The sequence below is a fragment of the Erpetoichthys calabaricus genome, chromosome 16, assembly GCF_900747795.2.
Source record: "Erpetoichthys calabaricus chromosome 16, fErpCal1.3, whole genome shotgun sequence".
NCBI classification, from domain to species: Eukaryota; Metazoa; Chordata; class Cladistia; order Polypteriformes; family Polypteridae; genus Erpetoichthys; species Erpetoichthys calabaricus.
Genome location: NC_041409.2, coordinates 74,772,325 through 74,793,746, shown reverse-complemented (window position 1 = coordinate 74,793,746; position 21,422 = coordinate 74,772,325). Strand labels below are relative to the sequence as shown.

The 21,422-nt window shown below is 38.0% G+C and overlaps 1 protein-coding gene across 1 annotated transcript in view; it reads left to right on the top strand.

Annotated features, from left to right (window-relative positions):
* tdrd9 (tudor domain containing 9) overlaps nt 1-21,422 on the top strand; it is a 272,667-nt gene that overhangs the window by 81,642 nt on the left and 169,603 nt on the right. Inside the window, exons 2-3 of the mRNA XM_028821874.2 lie at nt 6,076-6,167; nt 10,544-10,623. Of these exons, the coding sequence (XP_028677707.1) occupies nt 6,076-6,167; nt 10,544-10,623 (172 nt within the window). The remainder of the gene's footprint in view (nt 1-6,075; nt 6,168-10,543; nt 10,624-21,422) is intronic.

The window sequence follows — 21,422 nt, the reverse complement described above, 5'->3', positions numbered from 1 at the left end:
GTTGTCCTTCTGATAGATGAACTGTCGCCCCAGTCTGAGGTCAAGAGCGCTCTGGAGCAGGTTTTCATCCAGGATATCTCTGTACATTGCTGCAGTCATCTTTCCCTTTATCCTGACTAGTCTCCCAGTTCCTGCCGCTGAAAGACATCCCACAGCATGATGCTGCCACCCACCATGCTTCACTGTAGGGATGGTATTATGGATGCTGTTAATTTCCCTTGGGATTAATAAAGTATCTATTTATCTATTGGCCTGGTGATGAGCGGTGCCTGGTTTCCTCCAAACGTGACGCCTGGCATTCAAACCAAAGAGTTCAATCTTTCTCTCACCAGACCAGAGAATTTTTTTTCTCATGGTCTGAGAGTCCTTCAGATGCCTTTTGGCAAACTCCAGGCGGGCTACCATGTGCCTTTTACTAAGGAGTGGCTTCCGTCTGGCCACTCTACCATACAGGCCTGATTGGTGGATTGCTGCAGAGATGGTTGTCCTTCTGGAAGGTTCTCCACTCTCCACAGAGGACCTCTGGAGCTCTGACAGAGTGACCATCGGGTTCTTGGTCACCTCCCTGACTAAGGCCCTTCTCCCCCGATCACTCAGTTTAGATGGCTGGCCAGCTTTAGGAAGAGGCCTGGTGGTTTCGAACTTCTTCCACTTACGGATGATGGAGGCCATTGTGCTCATTGGGACCTTCAAAGCAGCAGAAATTTTTCTGTAATCTTTCCCAGCTTTGTGCCTCTTAGACAATTCCTTTGACTTCATGCTTGGTTTGTCCTCTGACATGAACTGTCAACTGTGGGACCTTCTGTAGACAGGTGTGTGCCTTTCCAAATCATGTCAAATCAACTGAATTTACCACAGGTGGACTCCAATTAAGCTGCAGAAACATCTCAAGGATGATCAGGGGAAACCGGATGCACCTGAGCTCAATGGCAAAGGCTGTGAAGACTTGTGCTTTCTCAATTTTTTTTATTTTTAATAAATTTACATAAATATCAAGTAAACTTTTTTCACATTGTCATTATGGGGTGTTGTGTGTAGAATTCTGAGGAAAAAATGAATCTAATCCATTTTGGAATAAGGCTGTAACATAACAAAATGTGGAAAAAGTGATGCGCTGTGAATACTTTCCGGATGCGCTGTATATCGACATTTGGTACAAAAATATTGTGATATGTATTTTGAGCCACATCACTCAGCCCGAACTAATTGCATAACTGCATAGAATCGTGATGTGCATGTGAATGGCAATTTCCAAGCTGCTTTTTATTTGCCAATGTCTCCGATAGTCCTGCCCATTCGGACAGTTTAACATGTGTATAGATTTAATATTTTTGTGGTTGATAGAAATGTGGCGTGCCTTGAAATAATACTTTCCGGATGCACTGTATTTACGAAAAATATTGCCAAGGGGAAGAAGGTAAATAATAAAAAGAATAGGCCCCAGGACAGAGCCCTGGGCCACACCTGAAGTAACAGTGGTGGGTTGGGATGTGAAGGTTTTAAGCTGTATGAACTGAGTGACAGATATATAGAGATATAAATATATTTATTTGTTAGATCCATTTTGCTCTGTTCACTCTAGACACTAATAGATAAGTTATATGGAATAGCCTTTATTCTGCAGAAAAAAACAGTAGACTGACATGTTTCTTGAGAAAGCTGTTTAATTTTGGCCACTTTTGAACCCAGAATGGAAGTTTAGGAATACCAGTACCCTGCAACACCAGTGAATAAAATAACAAATTTCAGCGGTGCTAATACAATTAGAAATGTTTCTCTAATAATATATGGTAATGACCAATTAGCACATAAATATTACTAATTAAGGATAAGCTATGGGAATTTACCATTAGGACACTGAAGGAATAATTGCTGAAAACAGGCCTTTACAGTCGTATGTAGATAATAAATTAAAAATCGTACATTTGAAGCAGTAAAAGCCATTTATATACTGTTTTTTAATTCATTTTCTATTTTTTTAATTAATTAAATGGTATCTTGGTAAAAAAAAGTGTGCATTTTTATCAAAAACATGAAACTTTTGAGTGACCCCAACTTTTGAATGGATGTATATTTACTATGTTGACTGAAAGCACAACACTACATATGCACTTGTTAAAGTTTGGGTTTAAAGGCTGTAGCGAATCTATTGTAATTTTTTGATTTTTATTTATTAAAGAAGTTAGAAAAATTGAGTAACATTTAACAACAAGGCAAAACTTACAAAATTAAATTCTATTAGAAGACTAGAAGAAAAAATGGTTTATTTGAATCAGTATATGTGAAATTGGAAGTTTTAATACAAATATCATATATACCTACGTCTGTGTTTTTTTGTTTTTTTGACATCATACACCATAAGGTACACACTAATTCAGCATGAGCAGGAACACTCAATAAAATTGAATAAAAAAAAAAAATCAAGTGACGATGAGATACGAAGAAGGCAGATTCGCCAGCGTTTGTGTGTCAGCTTTTATATCCTCTAGATGAGAGAATGTCGAGTTCCATTGTCTCAAAACACCACTCACATCTCCAGTTATTCCGTTTCAAATAAAAAATAACAGAGTTAGATCCTGGCGGGAGGCATGGGGGCGGCAGTATGTATCGTGATGTAGAGAGAATGAAAGTTAAAAAAAAAAAAAAAAAAAAAAAGGTAACTTTTACAAGTCCTATAAATGCACACCGTGTGTTACAGACACAAACCAAATGTATGTGTGTACTGTATAATATTAACAAAAGGAGCAGCTGACTACTGAAAACGGCAAATATAGGAGTGAGTGGGGATTGAACCAGGGACTCTTGATTACAAGTCAACAAATCTTACCGCTACGCCAAGGAAGGTGTTGTATCTTCCTTGAACTTATTGTGAAAGTGTTTACTTGATCTTTAGACTTCAGGCTTCATACATTATATAGTTTATGCCTACATTTTGTCATTTACTACTAAAATATGGAAAACGTTTGTTTTAAAAATGTGTTTACACAGATTACTGTAGAAACGGAACACACATGAACTGCGTGTGTTCCAAATAGCGATCTATTATTTCCACTCTAAAACTCCAGCAGTTCAGTCACTCCTAGATAATCAAACAAGGCATGAGCTGGGAAAACTTAGTGAACGTTCTGCGGCGGTGGGGGATGGAATAGCCGGCTGCTTGCTACTCGTGTTAATCGGCACATTTAGAAGGCAAAAGAGAGCAGAGAACGGTTTTAAGGTGGGCCGGATCTAGGAGTTTTTTCGTAGACTCTGGTAATTCTAGTGTTAAAGTAAGGGTGGGCAAACCCTTTGGCTTAGGGGCCACATTGACTTTTAAAATTTGACAGACATTCCGGGCCAGCACTAGATGCATACATATCAAACATAAACATAAAAAAAGCATTGCAGTGTTAATATTTACATTCACTTTTAGTGGGAACAGTGTTGTTGATCACCCTTTTTTGCCAGTGCATCGAAGTCTGGTGTTAGTTTTCTTGTGGCAATTCTCAGAACAGATCTGAGGTGTTCATCGCTCAACTGGGATCTGTGGGGTGCTTTGTTGCTGTTCATCGCTCTAAAAGTCTGTTCACACACATACGTAGAGCAAAAACAACACCAGCATCCTCTGTGCCATCTTCTGGATGTTTGGAAATTTGGCTGTGCTTAATGAAGCATAAAACTCATCCAGTTTAAGAGAGTTGAACTTCTCCTTTTAAGACTGTGTCACATTGGAGATCAATCAGTTCCAACTGCAACTCCTGTGGCGCCGTTTCAGGGTCCTGTGTGAAGGGACATGACACCAGCTGAAGTGACTTGTAAAGTTATCCAAAATCAGAGAACCGACAGCAGAATTCTCCATGCAGGTCGTCCTGTAATTTCCTGTATTTCTTCACAAGTCGAGGGGCCTCTTTCAGCGTAGCCAGTGTGGGGAAATGAGCAAATGAGTTGTTTGACATTTGCTTTGAGAATAAAGCTAGCTTGGTTTTGAAGGCTCTGACGTATGTGTACATTTCATGCACAGACTGGTCTTTCCCTTGTAGCTTCACGTTCAGCTCATTCATGTGTGTCAGTATGTCCACAGCAAAAGCTAAATCACAAAGCCAATCTGTGTCACTCAGCTCAGGAAAATGGTCGGCTTTCTCAAGTACCTCCAAAAATGAGATAATCTCCTGTTTGAGCTCCCACACTCGTCAACACATACTTTTCCCCAAACTTAACCAGTGGACATTAGAGTGGTAAAGCAAGTCCTGGTGATCAGCGTCAGTTTCTTCAAGAAACTTAATAAACTGACGATGCTGAAGTCCCCTTGCTCGAATAAAGTTAACGAGATTTACAACTGGCTTCACTACGTAGTCAAGTTGCAATACGGATGTACACAGTGCTTCCTGGTGGATTAGGCAGTGTAAGAAAATTACCTCCTGCTCAGGGTTGACCTCCTTCACCCTGTCCTGGATTCTTTTGAGCAACCCAACGTTTTTTCCAGTCAGATTTGGCGATCCATCTGTGGTAACGTTGGCAAGCGTACTCCAAGGTAGCTTTTGCCTATTTACTGACACGCTGTCATACAAGTCCTCTCCCCGCGTTTTCCCCCTTAGGAATTCCATGGCCAAAAACTCCTCCGTAATCTCAAAATTGTCATTAATCCCTCTGATAAAAATAAAAAGCTGAACAGTGTCCTTTATGTCATTACTTTCATCCAGTGCCAAGGAATATAATGTAAATGGCTCTGCTTTTTTGTTTAACTTGCTACCTAAGTCTTCGTCAATTAGCTCAACACGGTGAGTCACTGTCCTGCTTGATAAGCTAATTTTTTCAAATTTGTTCTTGCTCTCAGGACACAAAATACCTGCTGTCTCTACCATGCACTCTTTGAGAAACTCCCCTTCGGAGAAAGGCTTGCTGGTCTTTCCTAATTTGAATGCCAGCACATAACTTGCCTTCGTGCTTGATTTTTGGATGGCAGTTTGTCAGATAAAGGTGTTTTGCTGAGCCTGCAAACTAGGTGCCAACCACTGAGCGGTAGCCGTCCGTTCTTGCGTTGACTGGTTGTTAGCGTAATTAGCATGCTTGGTGGAAAGTGACTGCTGATGTTGTATTCCTTTAAAACCGCAACGGTTTCTTGGCAAATAAGACATACAGCCTTTGACCGGACTTCAGTGAAAAAGTATTTAGTTGTCCATTCCTTATTAAACACTTGGCACTCACTGTCGACTTTTCTTTTCTTGGGCCACTCATTGTTGCAAATGGGTTCAGAGCAGTAGCAGAGTAATAACAGAGAGTGACCCGGGCTCCGCAAAATCAAGTCAATGTATCACTGCACCTAATGCGTCACTTGGTGGAACGCCAGGCATTACAGGACAAGGTCAAATGAATGCAGCCATAATTTCGATTTGATTTGGGCAATTTTGTACCAATCTTCGTCAGGGGCCGGATTAAAAAGACCAACGGGCTGGATGTGGCCCGCGGGCTGTAGTTTGCCCACCCCTGCTTTAAAGTAACTATATTGTAAATGAGTCAGTCAGTGTTTGTTTTAAATGGTGATGCTCATAGGGTACACCATCACAAGGCACTTTACGTAGAAAACAACAATAATTAATTTGAAAAAGTTACTATTTTATCAAATTAGCTGCAAAGTCAAGACCCTTATCAGTCTTTAGTAAGCCGTTCAGAAATCCGGTATTAGAATAGAAAAATATTTGCTCTCTCTTCTCCTACTTGTAACTTCAGCGTCTTTTCTCTGTATTTATGTGTGTGAATGTCATGTAACCAGTGCTGCCTCTCTTGAGCGCATTGCCGTAAAGTCTGCTTCTCATTATTTTTGAGGCATCTTTTTCACCCCTGTCCAGTTCTATACTTGCCGTCTTTTAAGGCGACACTATCAGCATGCCTCATATGCCTTTACTCCTCCTTGTACATCTCACACTTCCTGTTTTTGTTGCATCACCAAAGCCAAGCTGACCAATCAGATTGCTCAGAGGGACTGGACACCTAGACCATTGTGTTTTTATTATATTTTAGATAGATATATTTATTTAGTATTTAACTAGGTTTGTTAAAGCCATAATTGAAAATATGTTTAAACTTATTATTCTGTAGCCTCACTGAAGCAGTTCAAAATGAAAGTGAACCACCAGGAAATAATGCAGAGAATTTACAGCTTCATCGGGAGAAGACTGTTGGCCCAAATGGTGAGTAGTAGCTTTATTACTTAATACTTATGAAAAATCTAATTGAATGTAGAATGTCACGTTCACATTAAATAAAATTGATAATGTTAGATATATATTACAAGTCTGAAATAGCAACAGCCATGCAATGGGTGATACCTCAGCCCCACACTAGTTCATATGGAGTGGGAACAGTGTGAGGTTTTTTTCATGGTGGCCGGATTGCCAATTCTGCCACCAACCCCCAAGTTTTTCCCTGCAGGTTAGAGGGCCTATATGCAAGGCAGGATGCAGATTCAGTATTAGTATTGTTAACTACTACCAGTCATCTTTGAGGACTAGGATCTAATTTCTTGTTATTTCCTCTTTTTGAGTCACATTTAACCTATAGTAGCAGCTTTTGTGTACTTCTTCCTTGTCCCGTAATACACAATGGACTGTATCTTGCTTAAGTGCCATGCTTTAAATATATATGAACTTAAGTGTTAATATTTATTCAGCAAGTCATTGCCACAGTCACTGAAATTTAAATTACTAGATTTAAAACTTGTTAGGAATGTGTTCACACTATTACATTTCTCTCTCCATCGTCAATGGGTTTTCAGAGATATAAAGTTTGCAAGGATGAAAATGTGTTACAGGCTTATTCCCGTAGGCTTAGAACTTTTTCTTTTCATTTATTTTATTTATTTATATATATATATATATTATATATAGTATTCGTAGTCTGAAACCTGATCTGATTGTATGGGTAGTGAACGTTGGCTGACTTGCAGACCAACCACATGCGTTACCTGGTAGGTAACCACCCATACAGTCAGATCAGGTTTCAGACTACAAATGCTATGAATGTACAGTAATTACTCCTATCTCCAGGCTGTCAAAAAAACGAACCACATTCCATGGCGCAATGTAAAGGGGCTTTGCTGCTGATGTCTGAGGTTCGATCCCCACGAAGGGATGCAGTGGAGTGTGTATGCCTGATGAGCCCCAATATATTTATATATGTATGTATAATCAATAAGTTCCTGTTGTCTTTTCATATAGATGAGTGCAAAATGTTTTTGTAACTTGATTTACCAAAGTGAAATGTATGGTCTCTAGAGGCTTTGTTTTGAAATATAAGGCTTATGTAGGTGTTGATTGCTTATCCCTTATAAATCAAGGACCTATCTGGCCTTTGAAATGGTTTGAAATACTTTTTTTTTTTTGTGGTAGTTTGGAAAACATTTGTGACTTGTGCATTTCCAGGAAACATATACAGTAATCCCTCCTCCATCGCGGGGGTTGCGTTCCAGAGCCACCCGCGAAATAAGAAAATCCGCAAAGTAGAAACCATATGTTTATATGGTTATTTTTATATTGTCATGCTTGGGTCACAGATTTGCGCAGAAACACAGGAGGTTGTAGAGAGACAGGAACGTTATTCAAACACTGCAAACAAACATTTGTCTCTTTTTCAAAAGTTTAAACTGTGCTCCATGACAAGTCAGAGATGACAGTTCTGTCTCACAATTAAAAGAATGCAAACGTATCTTCCTCTTCAAAGGAGTGCGCGTCAGGAGCACAAACTGTCAGAAAGAGAGAGGAAAGCAAACAAATCAATAGGGCTGTTTGCCTTTTAAGTATGCGAAGCGCCGCCGGTACAAAGCTGTTGAAGGCGGCAGCTCACACCCCCTCGTCAGGAGCAGAGAGAGAGAGACAGACAGACAGACAGACAGATAAAAAAATCAATAAGTGCCCTTCGAGCTTTTAAGTATACGAAGCAGCTGCACAGAAGGTAGCAACGTGAAGATAATCTTTCAGTATTTTTAGACGAGCGTCCATATCGTCTAGGTGTGAGAACAGCCCCCCTGCTCACACCCCCTACGTCAGGATCAGAGAAAGTCAGCGCAAGAGAGAGAGAGAGAAAAGTAAGTTGGGTAGCTTCTCAGCCTTCTGCCAATAGCGTCCCTTGTATGAAATCAACTGGGCAAACCAACTGAGGAAGCATGTACCAGAAATTAAAAGACCCATTGTCCGCAGAAATCCGCGATATATATTTAAATATGCTTACATATAAAATTCGCGATAGAGTGAAGCCGCGAAAGGCGAAGTGCGATATAGCGAGGGATCACTGTATACACTCCTTCTCAGCCCTAACACCAGATATTAGGTTTGGAATACCCTTTGTCTTGTTTAGCTTTGGTCATGAATGTGCTTGTCTGAAAGAAAGAGGATTTCTGGAGTTCTGTTACATACGTTTTCAGATATTTGATTTAGTTAGTTACTACATGCTTCTGAGGTTTTTAAAAGCACTAGATATTAAAAAATTGTTCTGTGGTGATATCTGACCCCTGCCTGTCCTTGCACAGTTGCAGTGTGTGGTTTAGAGACACTGTGGTCAGTAATTCTAAGGTTATGGATGGATTTTGTTTGGGCTTTTATTTTCTATGCTGTGTTTGTGCAAAATAAGTAGAAACATTGCTCCGTCTTGTGAGTAGGGATGGGAATTGATAAGATTTTCACGATTCCGATTCCATTTTCGATTCTGTTTAACAATTCGATTCTTTATCGATTCTCCTATCGATTCTTATTTTTAAAAAAGGAGAACACATGGGTCGATTAACTTAGAACTTTGTTTTATATCTTATCTTTGAACAAGATAGAAATTTAGGAGTAGCATGACCTTACAAACCCAACAGTGAGATCTTAAGAGATCCATAGCCTACGGCTCCTCGATGGGGTGCCACGGGGTCCCCAGAAAAAAATGTGTAAATGTAAAATAATAATAAAATAAATATTCTTCTGTAGCTATAACAAAGTATAACATAAATTATTCTGTGGCAATTACATAAGAATGTTCAGCAACATTTACACTCTCCTTTTTAAAAGTATATATGAGCTGAGCACTCAAAAATAAAACTACATCAGCCAGCAACAAATACAATCAACTCAAGTCCAATGGAACTGTGCACAGTGCAATTCTGCAACCATCAACTATTTTGACAGTTACATCCATGTTGGCCGCATTATCAACAGTGGCTGCCACAACCTTGTCTTTGATACCATACTCCTCCAAGATCTCATCAGTCTCCTCTGCTACAGCTGTCCCTGTCTGTGCCTGGTACACTGGTTTGGTTTTGAGAGACTTTTTCTTGAGCCTGGCCATTCCTGACATAATGCAGTGTTACTGTGAGGTAATGATCTTGACTAAAACTTGCCCATCCATCTGCAGTGACGGCTGCCTTCAACACATGTTTCAGCTCAGAAATGGAAATGGATGAAACATCTGGTAAGAGGAGAACACGCAAATTTGACATTCCCTGACTTAGCCTACAATTAAACACATTCACTTACCGAAAATTGGGGGCATCTACTGTGGCAAATGGGTGCAAGCCTTTTACCACAAACTTAGTCACTGCTCGGTGACATTCGTCTATCCTGGCCTGTGTCATTTTACTTTTCCCCGCCTCTGTGAAAGGAGAAGCTACCGGTAGACTGCAGCGAGAACTGCCAGCATCTGAGACAGCCAGACTCTGTCTGTCTCTCTCGTCATGGTCATCTAAATGCAATGCACAGTAATAGCAGGTTTTGCAATAAGTCAAATCGCGCTAACATAATCATGGTCATCTAAATGCAATGCACAGTAATAGCAGGTTTTGCAATAAGGCAAATCGCGCTAACATAATATGCAATGTTAGTTGATTAGTTACCTGCCGTATTAACTGGAGAGGACCTGCAAAACGTTACCGCTGCTGCTGGGTTGAGATTCACTAGTCCAGAGCGGATCAAAAACACAACATTCATTTAAGGTTATCGCGTGTTTTGTGTGCAAATGCTTTTGCATATTCGTAGTGTTTCCTCCCTTTGATGAAATATCTACTTTGCAAGTATTGCAAGTTGCCCTGTTGTCCTCCTTTCTCGTAATCGTAAAGTATGACCAAACTTTTGAGCATTTGTGCCGCTTAGGCGCCATGTTTCCTGCTGGGTAAATGACGCTACGCAACGCGGTGACGTCATTCGAGGCGACTGGAATCGATAGGGGAATCGTTTGCATAAATGGCAAACAATTCCAAGGAATTGAAACAGTGGGAACCGGTTCTCAACAAGAACCAGTTTTCGATTCCCATCCCTACTTGTGAGAGACAGTGTGTGTTAGGGTGAAAAAGTTGTCAAGGTTGTTTGCTTTGTGTTTCTGGTGGTGTGACTCTATAATACTTTTTGGATAAATCTGTGTGTTAATAGTCAGGTTAAGTAGTATTCTGTGTCATTTTATTTAATGTTGGCACCTTTTGTATAAATCGATTTGGATTTATTGTTAATCATTAACCTCTTAGGTTGTTCTTACCTTCTATAAATAGAATTTTTAATTTAAGTATATACCTTACTTAAGTGTAATTTTGATTTTTTGTTAGGAGGTTCAGATCTGAAGAAACATATAAGTCTGCAGAAGTACAAATACCCTGACTTGCCAATATCTAAGTACAGAGAGGAGGTAAGGTTGTGGACTTATTTTATTCTATTCATATGTTCTCATAATCTTCTTGTTTATTCGACATAATATAGTTTGGAATTGTCACTTAATTACTCAATGCTAAATGCAAACAATATAGTTAAAAAAAACAAAAAACGAGTATTCTAATAAAAAAATCAACGTGGTAGTTTCCCCCCCCCCCCCTCCATTACTAAAGAATAATACAAAAAAGTGTGAACTTAAAGAATTGCATACACATCTAGAACCATATTTATATACTACCTTTAAAAATTTTGAGAAGTAAAATTTTTAGTTAAATTTGAAATTACTTGTTTCAGAACTCCTTGCCAGGCAGCTTACAGTGCTTTACTGCCTTAATACAATGACAAAATTCCACGAAAGAGAAGTGCGATGATTATCTCTACTCCTTATTCCAGTTTGAAGTATCTTTTCTAAATTATGCAAGGAATGCTACATAACCACACAATTAATGCACAGTGTCATTTTTTTTAAGCAAGGTAGCAACTACAGAGAACATTTTTAGCATGCCAGGAGCAAATGCTTAGGTAGAGCAGTGTTTTCCAACCTTTTTTCTGTGGTGGCACGCTTTTTGTAACACAAAATATTTCAAGGCACGCCACATTTCTGTCAACCACAAAAATATTAAATCTATACACATGTTAAACTGTCCGAATGGGCAGGACTATCGGAGACATTGGCAAATAAAAAGCAGCTTGGAGATTGCCATTCGCAGGCACATCACGATTCAATGCAGTTATGCAATTAGTTCGGGCTGAGTGATGTGGCTCAAAATACATATCACAATATTTTTGTACCAAATGTCGATATACAGCGCATCCGGAAAGTATTCACAGCGCATCACTTTTTCCAGATTTTATGTTACAGCCTTATTCAAAAAAGTATTACATTCATTTTTTTCTTCAGAATTCTACACACAACACCCCATAATGACAATGTGAAAAAAAGTTTACTTGAGGTTTTTGCAAATTTATTAAAAATAAAAAAAACTGAGAAATCACATGTACATAAGTATTCACAGCCTTTGCTCAATACTTTTTGTTGATGCACCTTTGGCAGCAATTACAACCTCAAGTCTTTTTGAATATGATGCCACAAGCTTGGCACACCTATCCTTGGCCAGTTTCGCCCATTCCTCTTTGCAGCACCTCTCGAGCTCCATCAGGTTGGATGGGAAGCATCGGTGCACAGCCATTTTAAGATCTCTCCAGAGATGTTCAATCGGATTCAAGTCTGGGCTCTGGCTGGGCCACTCAAGGAATTCACAGAGTTGTCCTGAAGCCATTCCTTTGATATCTTAGCTGTGTGCTTAGGGTCGTTGTCCTGCTGAAAGATGAACCGTTGCCCCAGTCTGAGGTCAAGAGCTTTCTGGAGCAGGTTTTCATCCAGGATGTCTCTGTACATTGCTGCAGTCACCTTTCCCTTTATCCTGACTAGTCTCCCAGTTCCTGCCACTGAAAAACATCCCCACAGCATGATGCTGCCACCACCATGCTTCACTGTAGGGATGGTATTGGCCTGGTGATAAGCGGTGCCTGGTTTCCTCCAAACGTGATGCCTGGGCACTTCATACCAGAAAGTTCAATCTTTGTCTCATCAGACCAGAGAATTTTCTTTCTCATGGTCTGAGAGTCCTTCAGGTGCCTTTTGGCAAATTCCAGGCGGGCTGCCATGTGCTTTTTACTAAGGAGTGGCTTCCGTCTGGCCATTCTACCATACAGGCCTGATTAGTGGATTGCTGCAGAGATGGTTGTCCTTCTGGAAGGTTCTCCTCTTTCCACAGAGGACCTCTGGAGCTCTGACAGAGTGACCATCGGGTTCTTGGTCACCTCCCTGACTAAGGCCCTTCTCCCCCAGTTGCTCAGTTTAGATGGCCAGCCAGCTCTAGGAAGAGTCCTGGTGGTTTTGAACTTCTTCCACTTACGGATGATGGAGGCCACTGTGCTCATTGGGACCTTCAAAGCAGCAGAAATTTTTCTGTAACCTTCCCCAGATTTGTGCCTCGAGACAATTCCTTTGACTTCATGCTTGGTTTGTGCTCTGACATGAACTGTCAACTGTGGGACCTTATATAGACAGGTGTGTGCCTTTCCAAATCATGTCCAATCAACTGAATTCACCACAGGTGGAGTCAATTAAGCTGCAGAAACATCTCAAGGATGATCAGGGGAAACCGGATGCACTTGAGCTCAATTTTGAGCTTCATGGCAAAGTCTGTGAATACTTATGTACATGTGCTTTCTCAATTTTTTTATTTTTAATAAATTTGCAAAAACCTCAAGTAAACTTTTTTCACGTTGTCATTATGGGGTGTTGTGTGTAGACTTCTGAGGAAAAAAATGAATTTAATCCATTTTGGAATAAGGCTGTAACATAACAAAATATGGAAAAAGTGACGCTGTGAATACTTTCCGGATGCACTGTATATTATATGTGTCAATATTTTTTCCTATGCATTTTTACTCAAAAAGAAATCACACAGTTGTATTGTTCTTATATTTAATTATTTGGATCTTGTTGCACAGTAATAACTTTATGATTTACTTTGTGGTAGCATAGGCATAAACAAAATATACAGATTATCGCAAGAAATGCATATGAACATGCAAGAGACAGTTTTCTGACTACTCAGGTAGTGTAGGAGTAGGTGCCTTTAGTACTTTTTGTAGATTTGCCATAATTAAAAAAAAAAAAAACAAACTTCGAGCATATTGAAATATTTTAAGCTGTATTTTAGAAACAAATAAACCACGGCAAAAGCGAGCATTCAAGCAACTTCACAAGTTTTATGCAAGAAATATATGTCTTATCTCTCTTCTGTTTCTTTTTCCGCTTTCTTTGTGGTGGCGGCTTGCGCCACCACCATCTACTCAAAGCACCATGATGTTCCAACATTGATGGATTAAAAGCCAGAAGTCTGCATGACCATCATCAAGTCCTTCCGTGAGAACCTTAAATACAAAGAGGACTATTTTATTTTTGTTAGGTAGAATGCCCAGAGGGGACTGGGCGGTCTCGTGGCCTGGAACCCCTGCAGATTTTATTTCTTTCTCCAGCCGTCTGGAGTTTTTTTTTTTTTTTTTTTTTTTTCTTCCATCCTCCCTGGCCATCGGACCTTACTGTTATTCTATATTAACTAATGTTGTCTTATTTTAATTTCTTACTTTGTCTTTTATTTTTCTTCATTATGTAAAGCACTTTGAGCTACTTTTTTGTATGAAAATGTGCTATATAAATACATTTTGTTTTTGTTGTTATCAACTACTTCTGGCTTTAAAAATACCCTGTGGTATAGTTCACTATGTTGCCCCTGTGCTAAATGTGCTTTGCATTCTAATCTAAGCATTGAGAATGTATCTTGGTATATAAAATCCTCTTATTCGGCATTGTTTAAAAAAAAAAAAAAAAAAATTTGTATTGTGCTCCCCTCGACTTTCTTGTATACTCGTCTAGGGCTGCAAGTAATGATTATTTTGGTACTTGACTAATCGTTAGATTTCCCCCCCCCATTAGTCATGATTATTTCATGCCTGACTATTTTGAAACCTGCGACCTGTGGTTGCACATCCCGTTCTGGGCTCCAGTGCATGTCTTACCTCATCTGCTTACGTCTGTCCACCTGTGAAGGTCACCCTGATATCTGCATTAACACGATTAAAATTAATAATAATCAAATTAAAATAACCAGTGAAACATATGAATTTGAAAGTAACCAGATGTTTTTATATTAGTGTGACCATCACAATAAAAAGAAATACATTAATCAATACAAACTAAAGTGCACATAGTCTTTAAACAAAAAAAGTGCATTTAACTTAACCAAAACATACATCGTGAAAACAAACATTTTTCATATTTTAGTAATAAATGACAAAATGTAGACAAACTATATAATCTGTAAAGCCTGAAGTGCAATGATCAAATAAACACTTTCACAAAAGGTTCAAGGATGATACAATAGCTTCCGTGGCGCAGCGGTAAGAATTGCTGACTTATAATCAAGAGTCCCCCGGTTTGATCCTGACTGCCTCATATATTTACCATTTCGAGTAGTGAGTTGCTCTTTTTGTTAATATTATATGATAAACACATACATTTGATTTGCATCTGTAATAGCCACTGTGTTTTTTTCTCACGTTTATTCTCTGTCATGATCACGATACATACTACTGCCTCTCCCCCAGAAATGTGATGCTGTTACTTTTTATCAGAAACTGGGAATAACTGTAGATGTGAGTGGTGTTTTGAGACAATCAAATTGGAAATTCTCTGATCTGGATGGATTAAAGCTGACACACAAACGCTGGCGAATCTGCCCTTTTTCGAATCTCATTGTCACTTGATTTCTTTTTTTATTCAATTTTATTGAGTGTTCCTGCTTACGCTGAATTAGTTTGCACCTTATGGCCTGTGATGTCAAAGCCACACTGATAAAAAAAAAAAAACAGACATAAGCATATATGATATTTTGGAGAGGGGGGAAGAAAGAGACAAATATATGTGACATTTTGAAGAAATCATTGTATGACCTGAATACTACCAATCAGAAAACATCATCTCACTAATGCAATATTATTTGAAAACGAACAGATCGGATGTAAATTTGTTACTTGTAAAAGTTAGCTTTTTTTACTTTTATTTTCTCAGTCTCATTCACGCTCTCCCTCCCCTCCTGATCTGACCCAAACTAACTAACTGCGCCAGCATAAATTCTCAAGAGATGGCGGCATCACAGCTCCAGGCTAGGCTGCTTGCATTTCAGATGCTCATGCATTGCGGTGGTGCTGCCATGAAAAGAAAGCTCTGCTTTGGATAATCTGCATTCAACTTTTTTTCTTTTTTGGTGAAGTGCTCTCACACTTTAGGAAGTTTCTGTGTAAATTTATTTTTCTTTTTCTTACCCCTCCTCTATCAGACTCGCCATTGTAACCACGTTTATTTTCCTCTACAATCCTCTTCTCCTCAGACGTTCTTTCTTCGTTGGTAGGACTGTGTGCAGTCTTGAGAAACAATAACAAACGATACTGCCCCCAGACGTTCATGTAGTGCATTGCAGTTACAAAAACCAATGTGGTTCTTTGTGACTGGAGCCTCTATTGAAGGTTCGGTTTATGACGCGTCGACGATTTTTTGTAGTCGACGTCGTCGATTACGTCGACTAATCATTGCAGCACTATACTTGTCAACAGAACCAGTTCCATTTGTGCAGTATTTCTCAAATATCATATGTCTTTGTTTGTCATCATAACTAATTGATAATATCGATACACAATCATTTATCCCTATAATCAAACTTTATATTCAAATGTTATTTTCACACTTGGGGAGGTCAAACGGTGGTGGAATTTTTTTCATGAATACATATGCATTACCTAGATTACGTGCAGAGAAGAGAGTTATAGTCATCAAAAACATAGAAAAAGTGTTAGTATTACATCATATTTGTGGAAATAAATTGCTATAGGTAAAACTGTGTTTACCTACATTTAATTATGATAATGACATAAAGATTTAATAGGAACATGTTTAATTTTATGAATTTTTTTTTTTATTTCTATTTACATGGCATGTTCAGTGTTTACACGTTCTTGTTACACTGATGATGTATAAATTAAAATAAAATTGAAATGGAAAGAATACACTTTATATTGAATACAGTTTTTATTCTCATGTACACATTTATATTTCCATTATACAAAAAATTCGGATGGTTGTTTAAAATACTACTTCTGGTTGAGTGTTTTTTTTTTCTTAAATTTCACATCTGTTTGCTTTTTATCATTATAAATATCTCTACAAAATTAGAATCATCTATCTGTAATTATAACCATATTGCACTTGAAAATTCACAAAAGTATTTAGTTAAAGTACCACCCGGAAGTGGCCCAAAAGTTGATTTGAATCCCTTATTTTTGATATAAAGCAGGTGTTTAAAATCTCATTGACCTACGTCAAAGTGTTTGAGTTATCGTGTTTAAACACACATACACAGACAGGCATAATTTCAAAATGGTATTTTTGGAATCGGGAAGGCCTAAAACATCAAGATTCATCAAAATCTTGAGGTAGAATTTTTTCATGATTCCTATACTTTCTGTATACTATGTAGACAAAGTAAAAATCAATAAGAAGCGAAAATTAACTAGTAGTTGTAATAACTGGATAGAAAGAGGGTGCCCTCGAATGTGTGGTTTACTCAGAATTAATCTAAATCATAATCTGTTAGTCATAATCTAGGTCGGTGGTTTTCAACCTTTTTACACTTGGGGACTGGTGAAAATAGGATAATTATTTTGGGGATTGCTAAGGTAGAAAATAAAAACATTATATAGTGTTGTGTGTATTCGTTTTTAAAACTATAAAATGAAATTTCTGTAAAATAGCCTCAAACCAAGCAGTAAAAAATGCTAATATAAAGTGCAGATTGAAATTGAATATAATAGAACTGAAATTTTTAGAGAGCAATATTTAATTAAAATAAAGCTAGTGAAAAATCTGCTGTTGCTTCTTTGCAAGAATACTTGATAATAGTGATAGGGATGAAAAAGTCTGCTCACGCAAATAGCTGGTAGACAGTACTACTAACAATTTAATAACTGTGGTGATAGTTCACTGCCAGGGGCTACTGTGAAACCAAGCTTTAAGTACTCTTAATGCCTAACAAAGTTTCCTTTTCTTTTTTGGTTTCTGTCACACATTCTGAAGCATGAACACAATTCTTTTTCACAATTTCTTTTAAACTTGATGCACTCTACTTGGATTACTTTCAGTATCGTCACTATTTTTCTTTTGTCATTTTCGATTTTAAAGAAGGTTAAAAAGTTTTTTGTTTGGTTTATTTTGTTCTTTTCCCTTCCATTATGTAGGGTTTTAACATTTTACATCACAATGACAAAAAATAATTTGCTTTCCGAAATACCACATCAAAGTATTTGCAAACAATATGTTGTGGCAGGCGAACTGACTCAATACTAGCAAAACAATGTACTGTCATCAAAAGAATGAACCTGTCCTATCCATGGGTCCTTTGCAGATAAGTCTGTATACTTACACATTGCCACCTATATTTTTAATCCCAGGCAGAACTGTCCACATGATCCACTTGTGTAAGCGGCAATAACTCTCATGGACTGGCAGGTAATTTCTGCCCAACCAGTGCTTGAAAAACACTGATATAGGCAGAGATTCAAAGCCAGTCTGTCAGAGGGCAGGTGGGTAAGGTAAACAATGGAGCAGAAAAATTCAAGTTTATCTCTGGGGAAAGTGGGAAACAAAACAAGTGGGAGATGATACAGAAGTACATGAAAACTAGGGAATTGAACTGCTCAAACATGTTGCACAAATACTTTACAAAGTGCACAGGCAGCTAGTTATAAAGCTATTATATCTGTGTGGTTGTAGAGCATGCTGTTTAACCAGATGCAGCTGATGCTGGCACTTCTAACTGCAACGCGTTGTATGCCATATATGGCATTTATATAATGTTATATTTTTAAAGCTGCTTTGAGACAATATTTATTTAAAATGCTATATAAAATGACATGTTGGCAGTAAGTAAAGTCAAAACTAATTCCTCACACACCACAAATCTACAGCAGTATTTTCAGTCCTGTTTCTCTGTCTGAAGTTACCTTGCTAATTCCATTGACCGCTGCTGCAAGCACAAGTCTGCTACATTGTAGAAGTCATTTTGTAGTTCCTTACGTTGATTAGTCACCAGTTGTCGGTGATGATATGAGTACTGTAAAATGTGAAGTGGTTACATGTAAATGCTTGGGTATTTTATGCATACTGTATTTTTATAAAATAATAAAATTACCCTATATGTCGCAGAAACATTCAGCAAATTAATATGTTTAGAATCCAAAATCCAGATTATAAAAAAGGTTTGAAAGCTGCATAAAAGAAAGGCAACATTGCAGAAACATTGGAGTTAGCACCTGTCAGTGAAAGAAATGATGCAGTACATGTTTGGGTTTGGTGGTTTGGGTGGGGGGAGGGGGTCTGGATAAAGTGCATTTACATGCATTTAGGGGGAAGTTCTTCTGCTAGAATCCATTGACCTGGAAACTTTCCTTGCCTAGATGTCATAGGAATCCTGGCATGGTTAAGTTCATTATGCAGGGAAAAGTGAGGCTCATGTTGACAACGTGGGGTGTGGTGTGGAGCCAGCATCATAAATGTGCAGGCAGGGGAAAGGCAGATTAGAGTGCATGAAGCTGCATTAGGAACCTATGAGGTTTAGGTTGCAGTTAGGTAGTGATGTTGACAACAGATTCCTAAAAAAAATAAAATAAATAAAATACACAACCAACTAGGGCAGACTATTAGAATACGCTATCTGTATTCCTCCTGTTGCAAGTGTGCCTAGGATAACAAATGTTCTTATAATGAACTAATTCTTGAAATTCATCTACTTTGTTAACTTAAGTTTTAGTTTACTGTGCTTTAAAGTAAATAGCATATTAAGGAAGGCAACTCATGATTAATTGTTAGCGTTCTTTATTGCTAAGGATTTCAAAACTACACACACATTTTACAAAGCTTTGGTGAGGAAGAATAACCTTCAGTATTGGTTGTTGAATTTTTTTATGAATGAATACATTTTGACTGAAGTGTGTATATTTATTAGATGTCTAAATACTTTTTAGCACTTGTAATGATATTTTGGCATTATTACTTATTACGACACTCAATACTTACAAGGTTTGAATGGTTTCATGTGAAGATTATTTGGATGTTACCCCGTAGAATTTTATAAGAAATTCCCTACTCAGCTAGCTCCCCTCTTATTGGCAACATTTACAGAAGCTAGAGACAACCAAATACTACCTCAAACATTTCGACAAGCATTAATCACCGTCTTTCCTAAACAAAATAAGGACTTGTTACAATGTGCATCATACAGACCAATTTCACTCCTGAATAATGATGTTAAGATACTCTCAAAAATCCTAGCTAGAAGGATGGAGAAAGTGCTACCCTCGGTAATATCACAGGATCAAACTGGATTTATTAAAGGCCGACACCTATCTTCCAATCTCCGACGCTTGTTTAATGTTATATATTCACCAGCAAAATCAAATACCCCAGAGATATTACTATCATTAGACGCAGAAAAAGCATTTGATATGATTGAATGGAATTAACTTTTCACTGCATTGGAGAAATTTGGGTTTGGCCCGAATATTTGTGCATGGATCAAACTACTGTATACCAATCCAGAAGCTTCAGTTTGTATTAATAACATTTGCTCAGACTATTTTAAACTAGAACGTGGTACCAGACAAGGATGTCCCTTGTCGCCACTGTTGTTTGCAATCGCTATTGAACCACTGGCGGTTCACTGCCGAAATTCTTATCAGATAAAGGGGATTGTCAGAGAAGGACTGGAACAGAAAGTTTCTCTATATGCAGATGATATGGTCTTATATATATCAGACCCAGAAAACCCTGTCCCTGCTGTTTTAACAGCACTAACAGAATTTCAAAAGATATCTGGTCTTAGAATTAATCTGAATAAAAGTATACTCATTCCAGTGAATTCAGAAGCGTATAATATTAGATTAGACACCCTACCTTTTACCACAGCAGATCAGTTTAAATACTTAGGGGTAAATATCACAAGTAAACATAAAGCTCTCTATCAACAAAATTTTGCCGTCTGTATGGAAAAAATTAAGCAAGACTTGCATAGATGTTCAACCCTTCATCTCACTCTAGCCAGAAGAATTAACATTGTTAAGATGAATATCCTTCCTAAATTTCTTTTTATTTCAAAACATTCCAATATATATCAATAAATCGTTTTTTAAACAGTTAGATTCAATAATAACCTCATTCATTTGGAACTCAAAACACCCACGTATCCGAAGAGCGACCCTACAAAGACCTCAGGCAGAAGGTGGCATGGCTTTACCTAATTTTCAGTTTTATTACTGGGCAGCAAACATACAAGCCATAAAAACCTGGACACAAATAAATGAACATACACAGGCATGGTCCGCAATAGAAGTAAAATCCTGTAGTACTTCTTTATATTCCCTGCTCTGCTCTCCAATAAATGAAAGTTATCGCAAATATACTAATAACCCAATTGTGCTTTACTCACTCAGAATATGGAACCAAATTAGGAAGCATTTTAAGATAGAAAATCTTTTATCAGTGGCACCTCTGCAAGAGAACCACCTCTTTCAACCTTCGCAAGTATATCCAGTTTTTAATACCTGGAGAAGTTTTGGGATTAAAATGCTCAGAGATCTTTATATAGACAACATATTTACATATTTTGAACAATTACGTTCAAAATTCAACCTCCCAGCTACACATTTCTTTTACTATCTTCAAATTAGAAATTTTGTTAAACAGAAATTGCCCGATTTCCCCCACCTTGCACCCTCCACAATGCTGGAAAAAATACTGCTCAATTTCGAGGAATTAAACACTATTTCCGCATTATATAAAATCTTATTAGAGTCCCTACCTTTCAAAGATCCAAGAGGACATTGGGAAGAAGATCTTTTAATCAATTCAATATATCAGAAAAGGAGTGGAAGGTAGCAAAGCAGAGAATTCACTCGAGCTCCATATGCGCAAAGTATAGAATTATTCAACTAAAAATTATATATCGAGCTCATCTGTCTCGCTTAAAACTGTCTAAAATGTTTCCAGGGCAGGATCCAACCTGCGAACGCTGCAACCAAGCTCCTGCCTCACTGGGTCACATGTTCTGAGCCTGCACCAAACTAACATAATTTTGGACAAAAACGTTTAAGTGCCTT